Raw genomic sequence first — 14541 nt, 5'->3', positions numbered from 1 at the left:
ATGAGGACCTCACCCTGCAGGTTGGGGAGTCTCGAATTTGAGACAGTAAAATGTGGTCATGAGTCCTGCAGGACTCAGACCTGAGAATCACTGCACTGGCAAGGGCCAGCAGTAATTGTAAATGACAGATCCATCCTCTTGTCAGAGGGGATGTTACATGAGGACTGTGAAAGCAAGTGTTCAGTTAAAAAAAAGAATTGCTGGTCATAAGTCTCAAGGGGCTTGGTGGCAAGACAAACTGATTGGTGGTAAACCACCAGTTGTAAAGTAGTTTTCGTTTTTTAGTTGGGGGTGGAGTCCAACTGGGTCCACTCAGCACGGCGGCCACTGATTGGCCTATTGTAGCCTGCCCCAGGTGATTATGATGATGGAGGATTTGGTGGAATGAAGATTGGCAGGGGAAACCAAAGTACTCGGAGAAAACCCGCCCCAGCACCACATTGTCCACCACAAATCCCACTTGACCAGACCCCAGGATCGAACCCAGGCCGCCGCAGTGGGAACCCAGCAACTAACTGCTTGAGCTATGGCGTGGCCAGTTGTAAAGTAACTCTGACTTCAACTTTGAGTTGAAGTGGAAAGTCAATCATGAGTTGAGAATCACCGGCCAGCGAGGACAACAGCTGTTGAGCACAAAAGCAATGAAGGGAATTTGTGTTGTCAAAAGTCACTACCAAGCAATGAGTATGTGAAGACATGGTGAACTGAGAAAACTTAGCACATTTTAATGAATTGTGAAGTGTGTAGATTAGTGAGGTACCTGTAGCCTAGCAACAGCTAGTGAAAAGAAGGTAAGAAGACTTAGTGTGTGCTGTAGTGAGAAGGTGAGTGCATGAATTAGCAAGAACGCTATAATTACTTGTAGTTATGATTTGTAAAAGTTCACTAAATCAATTATCAATCCATATCCCATGTCTGATCACTAACATGTGACAATATTATTATTGGATTAAGAAACTGTATAGTCTGTTAGATGGTTACCAATGTTTTGGACATGAAGATAGAAATAGTTAGGTTCTTCCAAATATTGATATCAAAATGCCAGTCTGCCTTTTACCATAATTCAGAAGACTGCAATATGAATTTTCACCGCCATGTAAACTTCAGGTCTGAGGCATTCCTCCTCAGTCAAATTCATGACCCTATGTAGCCCCTTTTATAATTTTGCATGCACATAACACTTGAGAACAGGTAATTTATTTTTATAAAAATTGTTTAAAACATTATATAAAAAATTTTAACTAAAATTTATCACTTTTTTTATTTTGATTAAAATCAGAGAAAGACAGCTGACATTTTACATGAAGACCTGCATGCTTCTTGATCATAACTCACTATATACTTACTACAGTGAAAGATGTTTGGAACAAAGTTGCAGAGGAAAATGAAACATTTTTTGTCCATCATAATTTTCTGCAAGTCTTACGGTTTTCAGGATATTAAATAAAAGGGAATGAATACTTCAAAATTGTTATACTATGTGTGCATTTCTTAATTTGCTTAGTTTTCATTAGTAATTCTAATATTTCTGCCATAACTATGCTGGGATATGGAAGAGAGAATGTCTTGAAGGAGAGTGACATGTTTTTTTACTACTCTGTCCACAGGACGGCTCTTGCCGAGGCTGAGCTGGAATATAACCCTGCTCACTGCAGCATGGCCATTACAGTCCGGCTCCTGATGCAGAGAGTCCCTGATGCCATTTGTTCTTTTATCCCACCACACATAGCTTCAGTGTTTGCTTTGATTTGGACCACCACTCCATGGACACTTCCCGTCAACCAGGCTGTTTGTTTTAACCCTGACCTGTCATACAGCCTCGTGTCTATTGATGGTCACAGTGGAGAGATGTATATTGTTGCTTCAGAATTGGTGGAAATGCTGCAACAGAAACTTTGTCGACGAGTTGAGATTGTTACCACATTTCCAGGTGCAGTAGTATGAACGTTATGCTTGTGTGAAACTAAAGGAAGTCTATAAGGATGAGTCTTATTATTCCAAGTAAATTGTGGGATTCAAATGAGTAAATATCAGGCAGTTAGATGCTGGCTTTTCAATTAGTTTTAATTGTGGGTGACTTCATGTGTGGACGAATTTGCACTGGAGCAGGTTTTTCTGCAAGTTTAGGAAATAATGGTACTAACATTGAAACCACTGTTTAAGGTTTCTTTGGGAGCAGTGGATTTAAATACTGCTCTGAGGAGAAACTTAAATGGGGGTAACTTAACTCTGGTGACATTAAAATTCAAATTTAATTGAGGGAAAATCTTTAATCAAGGAACATTAAATCACTTGCCTGTTCATGAGACCATCAAAAATGTGAAAAATGAGATTTCGTCTTGTCTTCATGTAATTAGTCTAAGCACGACAGTGTTTGTCATCATGTTGCTTCCATGTAAAACAAACACAAAATTAGTCTTGTTTGGTTTTTATAGTACTAGAAGACATCAGCAACAAACAGTGTTTCAGGTGGTATTTGTGTCAACCTTCACCAAGAAAAGCTACCTCTGTACTTATTATTATGCTTATTCTCTCAAGTTGTGTTTCTGGAACTTTTCAAAATGTGCATATTCGGTGAATCCATGAATCCATGATTTCACACTGCTCCTCACGGCCTGTAATGCGTAAGAGTGGATCTGTGGCAGGTTTCTTCTGTGGAAACTGTAGCTAGAGATGGAGTTGTCAAATTTTCTCATTGAATGTTCAGTTGGTATTCCACTAGTGATACCAAGATTTAATGCTTGAAGTGAAAGAGTCCTGAACTCAGTAATGCTGCACCCACATCATGCTGTGCTGTTGTCAAATTAATGTGATGTTTGTGGCAGCTAATATACTACAGTTCTGATCATTATGAAAGTCATGACAAATGTTTTTGACTTTTTATCTCTACAATTACAGGCAGTAGCTTAGGAGGTGCTCGCTACATTCATCCCTGCAGATCAGAACAAGTGCAACCATTTCTGCCTGCTGCACACGTCACGACCACCAAGGGAACTGGATTGGTGCACAGTGCCCCAGCCCATGGCCCTGAAGACTACCTCGTGGCTCTTGAACATTCCATTCGTATTGTAAGTAGATCACCAGGACTCATTGATTTGTGTTTCAGGGAATTTTGTTTTCTTTTTATGTAACTAGTCTGGTCCTGTTTTTGTAATACTTGGAAGCAATTGAAAGTCCCATCAATTGGCTGCAACCAAAGAGTGGCAGTCCAGTGGCAGGGTTGCTACCTTTAAGCCTCTGGGTGGACTGTGTCCCAGCATTTCTTCCACTGATGATGAAACAGCTTTCTTGCTGTCGCTCATGTGTCAACATTTTCAGTGAAAAGAGAGGTTCTCCTGGATAGAACAGAATCCTGATTGGTTTCCTCAGGCTCTCTAGTCACATACTAGGATAGTGCCTGACATGAAATTGTAAGATGTGCTGCTTTGTGCAGGAATGTTTTGTGGATGAGGCTGGCTGTTACACAGAAGATGCGGGCCCTGCTCTGCAAGGACTGTCTGTCTTATCCGAAGGGAACGAAGCAGTGATGACTCTCATGTCTGAGAATATTCTTCACTCGGAGCAGCTGGTGCACAGTTACCCATATGATTGGCGCACCAAGCAACCTGTCATTCTGCGTGCCTGCTGCCAATGGTTTATTGACACCAATGCAATCAAACAGAAGGCCATTGTAAGTTATGCTGCTTCAGAGATTTTTATACATTTTCATTTAAATGCTAAGAAATGTCACCACTAGTACTAGTTGGTCATTACTTCACTATGCATTTGTGAATGGGATGGTTTCTAATGAACATGAGTCAGGTTCTAATATTGGTTTCTTCCTGTGAGGTCCACCAGCTTTAACCCTTTCGTACCCAACTTAATTTGTAACATAGGATTTGAGATTCTTGCAGCAGTGGTTATGAAGAGTTCTATCTTCTGGGATTTAATTCTGTGTAATGGTCTGTGCAGTGTAATGACCCATAAGATAGGACTTCCACTTTATTTTAAATTCCATAGATCCTTTCAGGTCATGCATGCCATAGGATATAGAACATGTCAAAATACATAAACACATACATAAAAACAATGGACCCATCAACATGCAATACAGTCACAATACAAAATTTGTATATAAAATATTCAAATATGATCAAATTTATGCAGATATAGGATTATCATTGTCACCATCATAAAATAATACAAAAACCTATTCAGAATATAGAAGTTTGATGCAGTTATCTCCATCATATAACTACAAATACTTAATTTAACAGTCCAAATATAATACATTTCAGCAGCATTTAAAAATTAGAATATATAATAAAAATTCAGTATATATAATCAGCTATTTCATAGCAAGAACCTTAAAATTTGGAAACTATTAATTAACATATTCCTCTACAAGATAGAAGGAAATGAGCTGTAAGAAACCATTTGCGACCGTCTTCATTGTTTACTGTCAGGTGTTATTTAAAACAGATGGTCTATTACAATAACATACTTCCATCAAATTTATACCCATAAATGCCCAGCGACTAGACAGTGGGTAGTACATCATGTGGAAAATCAACCTAACAAACAATTCAAGAAAATATCTGTATTACTCCATTTTACTACCTTCTGCTTCTCTTCCTCCTACTTCATCACCTCATTACAAATATAAATCACTCCATCCAATGTGACCTGTAAGTCAAACTCATCACCTCATATTTTACATCTTTTAATTTCCTTCTCTCTCCTTATTGCTAATGAAGCATGCGTACTTTGTTTAGTATTTCACAAAATGAAAGAAAACTAATACTTATTGTAGTGCAGTTCAGTAATGGTTATGATCATTGGCTTTGTAATGATTGATTTATATCTGCAATAGATGAACATAAAGGCCAATGATGTAGGCAAAATAACAGGCATTGAATTTGGAAACTGTATGTACTGTAAACTGGTGTACACCAGGAAGATTGAACAAATAATATTTAGCACTATTTAGTCTGAGCATCATTAAATAAACCATAAATGAATAAGCGTGTAAAAAGACTTAAAATGATTGTTATTAATAACATTGCAGGAAGCTTTGAAAACAGTTAAGATCTTTCCTGAGCATGGTGGCAGTGCAAAGAGTGGAGGTGGATTATTAGCACAGCTTGAACGACGGCCGTACTGGTGCATCTCTCGCCAGAGGGTATGGGGTGTCCCTTTACCAGTGTTCTACCACAAGACTTCTGGAACCCCCATCCTCACAGAGTAAGTTTTCACTTTCTCTTCATATTTAAAGAACTTTTGGTTTGGCTTGGGGAGGAGCTTCATAATTTGTACTGACCTAGCATTGCTAGGGTGTTTTAAGTCAAGAATGTGATGTGTGGGACATGTGGCATACGTGGCAGAAAAGAAAACTGCAAATTGAAATACTATTTGGGAAACTATAGGAGACAAGACCATGAGGAAGACTTAGGCATAGACGGGAGGCTAATACTGAAGTTGGATATAGGGAAGTAGGATGTGAAAATGGCGACCGGATTGATTGACCTGACTCAGAATATGGTCCATATAATGTATATGTTCCCTTTCTGCCATCACTGTTTCCTTATGCGTAACTACAAAAAATGTATCAAATTCTATGGTTATAAAACTTATATTTTGGTGTCTTAGGGAAGATAATTTACTGTGATAGCACGAATGGGGGAGAAGAGGAATGGATATAGGATATTGGTGGGAAAGCCAGAAGGAAAGAGACCACTGGGAAGACCAAGGTGCAGGTGGGTAGACAATATTAAAATGGATCTTAGAGAGATAGGATGGGATGGTATGGATTTGATTGATCTGACTCAGGGTAGGGACCAATGGAGGGCTCTTGTGAACATGGTAATGAACCTTCAGGTTCCATAAAAAGGTGGGAAATTTTTGAGTGGCTGGACAATTGGTGGCTCCTCAAGAAGGGCTCAGCTCCATAAGTAAGTAAGTAAGTTCTGTGGCCGCATCATAGCTCAAGTGGTTAGTCAATGGCTTCCCACCATGGCGGCCTGGGTTCGATCCCGGGTCTGGTCGAGTGGGATTTGTGGTGGACAAAGTGGCGCTGGGATAGGTTTTCTCCAGGTACTTTGGTTTCCCCTGCCAATCTTCATTCCACCAAATTCTCAATCATCATAATCACCCAGGGCAGGTACAATAGGCCAATCAGTGGCCGCCATGCCGAGTGGACCCAGTCGGACTCCACCCCCCACTAAGTGAATTTAAAAAAAAAAAGTAAGTTCTGTGGTGGGGCTTAGTAATAATAGGGTTGAACTACCAAACAAATCTGCTTGTTATCCGTGTATAACACATTTCCATACTACAGAATCCATAATTTCATCATATTTTGTTGTAGCATACTAAAATTCTTTCAGGCAATGAGCATTGTCATTGTTAATGATATTGTAACAGATTTGATAATCAGTCACAGATACATTGGTTTGTTGCTCAACCATGACTCAACTGATTGCCCGACAGAATTTTATTGCTTTGACTTGCTGTAAAAGCTTAAAATCTATTCTTGTGTGTAGTGGTTCTACTTACAGATTTTGCTCATTTTACTAGGTTTTTAGGCGTTCTTTACAAAGAAAAAAAGAAATAAGTGCCTGTATACTGTTCGACAAATTTTCTTTGAACATGACATGGGAGACTTACTAGAAGGTGTTGAACAGTTCCAATTTTCAACCACATTGATACACAATAAAGCCTAGTTTATGTAAGCCCATAAATGCATATTTTCTTATGTCCCATAATCAATTTCTCAGGTACTGATGAAGGTGAATATGGGAGACTTCCATCATGTTTTGTGATATTGGAATCCTATATTTAAGCATCCTGTTGCGTTACTATATCTAAAACTGTTTATGTGTTACACAGTCCATGAAATATGGACAAATTGTTCCTTCTTTTTTTCACTTTCACTTTTGACATGTTTCATCCCTAAACAGCCATCTTCAGCTGTTTTACTATGCTAAAACTACTACACTCAACTATTATCCATTCATCACATATGCAAACAGCATGCTTCATGATTCAGAACTTCATAATCATAGTCTCACTAGTATGCGCTAAAATAGCATATGCTGTAGTTCACTGAATTTGAATCAAATAGAATCTATTAAAATTTTTTATAAAATTTTTTCTTTTTTAAATTTCGTAAAATTCGTATTACACCTCACAAGGGGCATTGCCCACTTATTTAGATCTCTTTCCTTTTCTTCAAAAGTTTTATTGCAGCAGCCTGTTTTTCTGTTCGTAAGCCTGTTGTGGTACATCTGCAATCTGTAATCTACAAAATCACACATGTTAATATTGTTTTTGATTGTTGTTACTATTGTTATGTTATGTTTGTTTACTTAATATTCACTTTGCCCCTTGATTGTGCGTTGTTGTGAGATGGTACTGATCTTCTGCCGTGCTGATTCATAATGAAGCCAGGCTTGTGTAAGGTCATGAATGGGCTTTTCCATGTAGCCCATAAATCAGTTTATGAATTCTGCTGAAAATTAATTTATACAGCTTCCATCAGGAATTGTTGGACAGTTCCAGTTTTAAACCATATTGATCCAAAATAAACCCTGGTTTACATAAGGTCGTAATGGACATTTCCATATAGTCTGTAAATTTTTATAGATTTTGTTGAAATTTGATATAGAAGACTTTCGCTAATTTGTATTTTACTGTTCCCATTTGTAAGTAATCTTAATACATTTTGAAGAATGCTATTGGTAATTTTGTGTACATTATTGACTGCAACATTTCCAGTCTTGTTATCTTGTCTGATTTGTAGTGCACTGTAGTAACTTCATTCTTGTTGCATACAATCTGCTTATGTCTCTTAGGCCACATCAGAGTTTTTTTATCATAATTTATATTTTTTTCAGATCCTTAATTAATCATCTATGTTATTTGCTGGATGAGCATGGTAGAGATTTCTGGTGGACTCTGCCCTTGGACAGACTTGTGCCAGAGGAAGTGCTATCAGAACATGCAGTTTCACTAGATGAACTGGAGAAGGGGCAAGTACGTTTGGTGAACTTAAGAGTAATATGTAATATTTGAGAAATACTGAGGGGAAAATGAGGATGGGTAAAATTAAAAATGAAGTTTTTAAAGGAGAAGTTGTAATTCATAATTAGTATGTAGGGTTTAGAAATAAGTTATTATAATGGTTTGGCCATCAAGTGGAGGAACTGTTTTGGAAGAGAATGTGGACCTGTCATCTTGGCAGATTACTGATGAATGAATGAATGAATGAATGGTTTGGCCATGTGAAAAGAATGGGTAGAACAAGGATACGGGGAAAAGTGTTAGAGTTAAGACATTTATGGAATGACCCAGAACAAGACTGTTCAGCCAGACATAGAAAAACATCAAGAAGAGAGGAAAGAGCTGGCAAGAAATTGAAAAGGAAAGTCTGTGGAAAGAAAGGCGAGACTGGAGACATTTTGTTGATCAACTGGTCCCCAGCCCCAAACCCCACTCCCAAAATCCATATGCTTATCTAATTAAGCACTACACCATGAAGACATGTGGGTGAGTGGGTGTATACAAGGTGATTCAAATATGACCGGGACTAATTTTTTTTTAAAAACCATAATTGCCAAACACTTACTTGCACATGTCAGTCTTCAACGTACTCCCCTCTGGAGTCAACACATTTTTTCCAATGTTCTGGAAGCATCCTGATGCCCTTTTCAAAAACGGCTTGTGGTTGCCGGCATATCCACTCCCAAACAGTCTGGATGACAGCGTCCAGAAACTGCATGCCTTGCAAGTCTGATTTGAGCCTTCCGAACTGGTAGAAATCACTTGGGGCCAAATCGGGACTGTACGGCTAATGTGTCAGAAGGTTCCATTTCAATTTCCGAAGGGTTTCCATTGTTGTTTTGGCCGTATGGGGGCGTGCATTGTCTTGAAGGAAGGCTACCTGCTTTCCACCTGTCTTCCACTTGGATCGGATCTTTTCCTTCACATCTGTTGCCAGGAGGTCTGAGTAATAAGCTGCATTGACTGTTCTGGCATCAGTCAGAAAGTTTACATGGATAACCCCCTGCCAGTCCCAGAAGAACGTTGCCATCACTTTTCCTGCCGAACGGCTTCTCTGCGCTCTCTTGGGTTTGGGAGAACTGGTATGCCACCACTCGCATGATGACTGCTGGGACTCGGGAATGAAGTAGTGCACCCACGTTTCATTGGTGGTCACTATAGACTTCAGAAATGCATCACCTTCATCTTCAAACTGCTGTAGGATACAACTGGCAACTTGCATGTGCACCATTTTGTTCACGTCCCTCAAACTGCCTGGTACCCACCGTGCATTCACCTTGCAATAGTGCAGGTGGTATTTCACAATGTCTTCTACACTACCAACACTGATGGACGGCATTGCTCCAAGTTCCTTGATAGTGATGCGCCTGTTCTCACGAATAAGTGCATCTGCACGATCAATGTTTGGCTCGGTGACGGATGTTCACGGCCGACGATCATGCGGTTCATTCTCGACGTGCTCTCTGCCCCCTCTGAAGCACTTACACCATTCAAACACATGGATCCATGAGAGACACTCGTCCCCATACTGTTGTTGGAGTCTGTGGTGAATTTCAGAGGATGGGACGATTTCTCTGACGAGGAATTTGATCACAATGTGTTGTTCCACGCTCCGCGGTACCTTCTATTCACTCATCACTCTAGCAACTCCCAGACAGGACTGAACAGGTTCTAACCCGAACAGGAGGTAGGGTGGAGGTTGTGGCTTCACTCTCTCAAGATCGCACAGCTGCTGCGCACTGCAGCTTGTTTACACACATTTCAGTCCTGGTCATATTTGAACCACCTTGTAGGGCAACATATTCTTGACCTTAGCACTAAGTGGAGGCAAGTGGTCAGCTTCATGGCCTATCCTCTCCCCCTCACCAGGAAATGGACCTCTGGTATCCATTGGATAGGTGGCTGGGTGAGCCCAGAACTGTTCTGGACAATGCAGAGAGGAGAAAAATCTTGTCTGCACCAGGATTCGAACTCCAACCCTTCGGCCATCCAACCTGTAACCATTCACTATACTAGCTGCACTAGTGACTAATAAAGTAAGTAAAGGTATCCCTGTAACAGGCTGTGGAGGCCCATAGGGTTGTGAGATATTGAGGTTCTCACATTTTCTAGACAATCGGCTCATAGATGGTGGCAAAGTTGTCAGCCCTGCATGCTGGCTGCCCTTTACTCCAAAGAATATTCCATGAATATTCTTGGTACTCACTTCTGTCAGAGGCTGAGTCAACCCCAGGGCCATAGCCACTGGAAGGATTGGGTCAATTGAAAAAAATCCAGTGACCTCATCGAGACTTGAACCCGCGACCTTCCGGCTTGTAGCATAGTGCCTCAATCATCTATGCTTACTGCATGCCCAACAGTATTGTATAATATTAAATTTAAATGAAGCTAGAAGAGGAAGAGGAGGAGGAGTGACATCTTGTGTGATATAACAGCATATCAGAGGTATGCTATGGTACTTCTACCGGACTACATGGAATTACATCCCAGATCCTACTCTTCATAGTTAGTGCTCTGAGAACCTCAAATCCAACATAAGAAGAAGAAGATTTGTTCAAAATCATGCCAATGCATTTGCTTATAATAGTGCCTCAGCTTTTGACTCAAAACTGCAGTGTGTGTGGTGCCAGGTTTGTGATATGCATTTGTTGCTTGTTATAAGGACATCCTGGACATCTGGTTCGACAGTGGTTTCTCATGGTCATCTGTTCTGAATGGGCAGAAGGTTGCTGACCTTTATCTAGAGGGTCTCGACCAGTTCAACGGATGGTTTCAGTCATCTCTTATGACCTCTGTGGCTCTTCGGGGGCAGGCTCCTTACAGGTGTGTACAGTGGAACCCCTATTTATTGTTCCTCAATTTAAAATTCTCCCTCATGTAGCCAATACTCTTATTGTTTAATTATCTCCATTTAAGATTTTCCTCAGTTTAGCTTTCACATCCACTGGTCCCAAAGGGAAATCTGAATGAGGGATTCACTGTATTTAGTAATGCTATTGACTTAGAGAAGACATCCCAAATACTCAGACCACTGCTGGGTTCATTGTACACCTCTGATCTTGTTAGGTCCCTGACACTAATGCTAGTGCCAAAAGCATCCTTATTGAGGCTCTGTGGATATCTATTGGCTGAAACCACGCAGAGCTAAAGATCTCTATTTTGTGCCTAGCCGAAGTGGGCATAGACAAAGCATGTGGCAGTAGGATTCTCCCTCCTGTCCACACATCCTGCACTTGGCACCTTCCAAGAGGCTTGTAATATGTGGTTGCCACCTCAGTCAGCAGCCCTCATAGCAACGTATACCAGAAGTGCAACAAAAGAAAAAAATCTTTCAAATACTGATGCTCATTCGTGGTGTGCTGCATCTGTCTTAGGGTCTTTTTGGATGTGGCACTCTGTAGCCTAATGGATGTTTATGGACATAAAACTTCAAAACTTAAGTGGATATCTACAAGACTATACTGTTTGTCCTGAAGATGGAAGCTGCACATTTCTCCAAATTTTAAGTAAACATCTAAGGTTCTGCATTATGTCACATTCCATACGACAACAGTCCTCATAGTCACTGCCTCCAGGACCTCAAATATCACAAGTTCTTCTCTGATTTTTATAGAGCAGTGTTTGTTCATGGCTTTGCTGTTGATGCAGAAGGTCGCAAGATGTCCAAGTCCCAAGGAAATGTGGTGGACCCTCTGGACATTACCCATGGAGGACAAGACAAGAAGAGTGAACCTGCTTATGGTATTGACACACTAAGGTATGGTTTCACTCCTCTGGGATGTCTTCAAAGTAATCATTTTTGTTCTCCTTTGTTAGAATTTCTGTTCTTTCTACAGTTGTGCTTTGTCTCATCTAACATGACACACTCATGTTTGTGTACAGCAGATTTAAATTACCTGATTTGATAAAGGCAAAGATGCAGTGAATTTAGGTTGTGTACATATGAGGCTTCAAGTTCTTGCTGCAGTGAATATTGAGATGACAGTCTTGTGTGTTTGATGCCATATAGTCTGGTCAGGTTGATAGCAGGGGAACTGACTCCCACAATCCCCATCCCCAAGCTCCAGGGGGAGACATGAAGATGGAGGCAGCCAGTTCCCCTGGAATTCCGATTCTTATCTACTGGACTGCACGGGATCAATTCCAGAAAACTGTAATTGTTGTACTGACTGGTATGAGAACCTCAGATCACATTGTCATACTGTGATTCATGTTGCTGTGCAGGTGGTGGGTGGCCTGTCATGCAACAGAGCACTCAAACATACCTGTCAGTCGGAATGTACTGGAGGCCAGTGCTGAGGCAGTTCACAAGATTCGCATTGTTCTGCGCTTCCTGCTGGGGACACTCCATGACTTACCCTCTGATGTTGACGTTAATAGTGAGGAGAATTTATATATTCTCGACCGCTACCTTCTGCACCTGTTGCTCGATTTCAATCAGAATGTGAGATGCTCATAAACTGAATCTTAAACATGTTTGAGGGTGCATCATCATCATCATCATCATCATATAGTGACATAGATCATTACTTTTTATCATCATGGAATTACTGGATTCTATTTTAATGTATAATTGAATCTTAAATCTCCATACCAGAGGTCTTATTTAACACATGGGACTTTTTGTCCGAGAGGTTGCGTTCTCAAGTTATGATGTGCCCTCAAGAGATGTTTTATATAGGCCATAGCTTACTGTCTGTCAGTTTTGCCATGTTGCAAGGTGTATTTCAAAAGTAAGAATCATTTTATCATAAAAATTACATGTTATTACTGAAGAGGACTGTGCATGAACTGTTGCTGACAACTAAGCCATGATTGTACCCACTTACCTCCACCTAATTGGAGACTGGAACTGTATCTCCACAGGCAGGCCAAGATCCATTGGAGGATGCAGCATCTGTTCTTTACCTCTACATATGTTTACATATATGTGGCTTATGCACCCAACTTTGGAAACATAGAAACTTGACTGTGATGATATGTTTTATGTACAGTTGGATATGTAGAATTCTTACCTGTCTTGCCATCATTATGAAAAGTCCTTGATTCAAAAACTGTTTTGTTGGTATGCAATTATTACAAGAATTTGTATTTTTACTTTGAAACATAATTTTCTAAATACTTTACCATTATATGACTTAGCTTTCAGAAATATGTCACACAAAATGTTGAATGTTCTCTCTTTCATTGGGTGTTGCCAAATAATTCTCCCTTCACATGTTCCCCTAAACATGGGGCTGCTGAAGCTTCTTTTATCACCTCTTTTCAGGACAGCCTGGGTACTGAAACTTTTTCATTGCCTATTTTTAGTAACTACATGGTCACTTCCTGTTGGATAGCACCCCACTCCTGTGTTTTGTTCAATCATGGATCCACCTCTGACTCACCACCTATTGCCAGCTCTATGTTAGGAAACCCCTCAAACACATTCATGAGTCCCATGGGACCCAGAACCAAGAATGACTATGCTAGCAAGGGCTAGCAGCAATTCACCTGATTCAACTGACTGACCAAACACATTAACCTGAAGATGGCAACTCTAATGTTTGCCAAAACATTGAGAACCTTCAGTGTTTGGTGTGGCATATTCTGAATACAAAAGCAGTTCATGAAACTCCAGCCACAAAAACCTGTGGACAAGGATATTAGGCCATGCCACAGCTCAGGCCGTTAGTCGCAAGCCTCCCACTGCCACGGCCTGGGTCTGATCCCAGGTCAGGTGGTGTGAGATTTGTGGTGGTCAGTATTACACTGGGGGAAGTGTTCTCTGACTACCATGGTTTCTACTGCCAATTCTCATTCCACCAAGTTCATGGGTTTGATTCCCAATGAGGTCATTAGATTTTCTATTGACATAATCTTTCCAGCCACACTATGGCCCTGTGGTTGACTGAGCCTCTAACAGAAATGAGTATGAAGGAATCTTCCTGGGCAGTAAAGAGCAACTGGCGCATAAGGCTCAGAACCTTACTGCCATCTTTGAGCTGATTATCTAGAAAATATGGAAGCCTTGCTGTCTCACAACCCTATTGGCCTCCACTGCCTCTTGCAGAGATAGATTTTTTATCACTGGTGCTATCTAGTATCAACACTGACAGCATCATTAAATAACAAGAAGAAAGAAAAAAGAAAGACAAGTATTTAACTTTTATTATAAATAATGGAAGAAAAATAACTGTCTGCCCACCAGGTGAGCCAATGTTATGAGAATTACCAGATCAAACGAGTCTGTACCATGCTGATCAACTTCATCACAAATGAGGTGTCTGCACTTTACTGCCATCTGACAAAGGATAGGTGAGTGATGATACAACATTGCAATCATGTTGTGCCTTGCTTGGTAGCTGCAATGTGTTTTACCATTTAAAGCATGAATTTCCTCTAAACAATACTTAACACTTTGCGGACCGGTGGTGTATTTTTATGCCCAGTGCTTTTAAACATGGCGGACCGGTGGCATATTGTTATGACTTTAGGACACGTTATGTTGAAACACACTATACC

General features: G+C 40.4%; 1 protein-coding gene across 3 annotated transcripts in view; it reads left to right on the top strand.

Annotated features, from left to right (window-relative positions):
- LOC111863299 (isoleucine--tRNA ligase, mitochondrial) overlaps positions 1 to 14541 on the top strand; it is a 33165-nt gene that overhangs the window by 11166 nt on the left and 7458 nt on the right. For all 3 annotated transcript variants that reach the window (XM_023849491.2, XM_023849490.2, XM_023849492.2), the window contains exons 6-14: positions 1608 to 1930; positions 2899 to 3068; positions 3434 to 3670; positions 5048 to 5223; positions 7872 to 8010; positions 10700 to 10860; positions 11651 to 11794; positions 12262 to 12481; positions 14228 to 14334. In XM_023849491.2, coding sequence (XP_023705259.1) covers positions 1608 to 1930; positions 2899 to 3068; positions 3434 to 3670; positions 5048 to 5223; positions 7872 to 8010; positions 10700 to 10860; positions 11651 to 11794; positions 12262 to 12481; positions 14228 to 14334 — 1677 coding nt within the window. The remainder of the gene's footprint in view (positions 1 to 1607; positions 1931 to 2898; positions 3069 to 3433; positions 3671 to 5047; positions 5224 to 7871; positions 8011 to 10699; positions 10861 to 11650; positions 11795 to 12261; positions 12482 to 14227; positions 14335 to 14541) is intronic.

Source organism: Cryptotermes secundus, unplaced genomic scaffold (genome assembly GCF_002891405.2).
Source record: "Cryptotermes secundus unplaced genomic scaffold, Csec_1.0 scaffold9, whole genome shotgun sequence".
In the NCBI taxonomy this organism is placed as follows: Eukaryota; Metazoa; Arthropoda; class Insecta; order Blattodea; family Kalotermitidae; genus Cryptotermes; species Cryptotermes secundus.
This window is presented reverse-complemented; position numbering and strand designations above follow the sequence as displayed.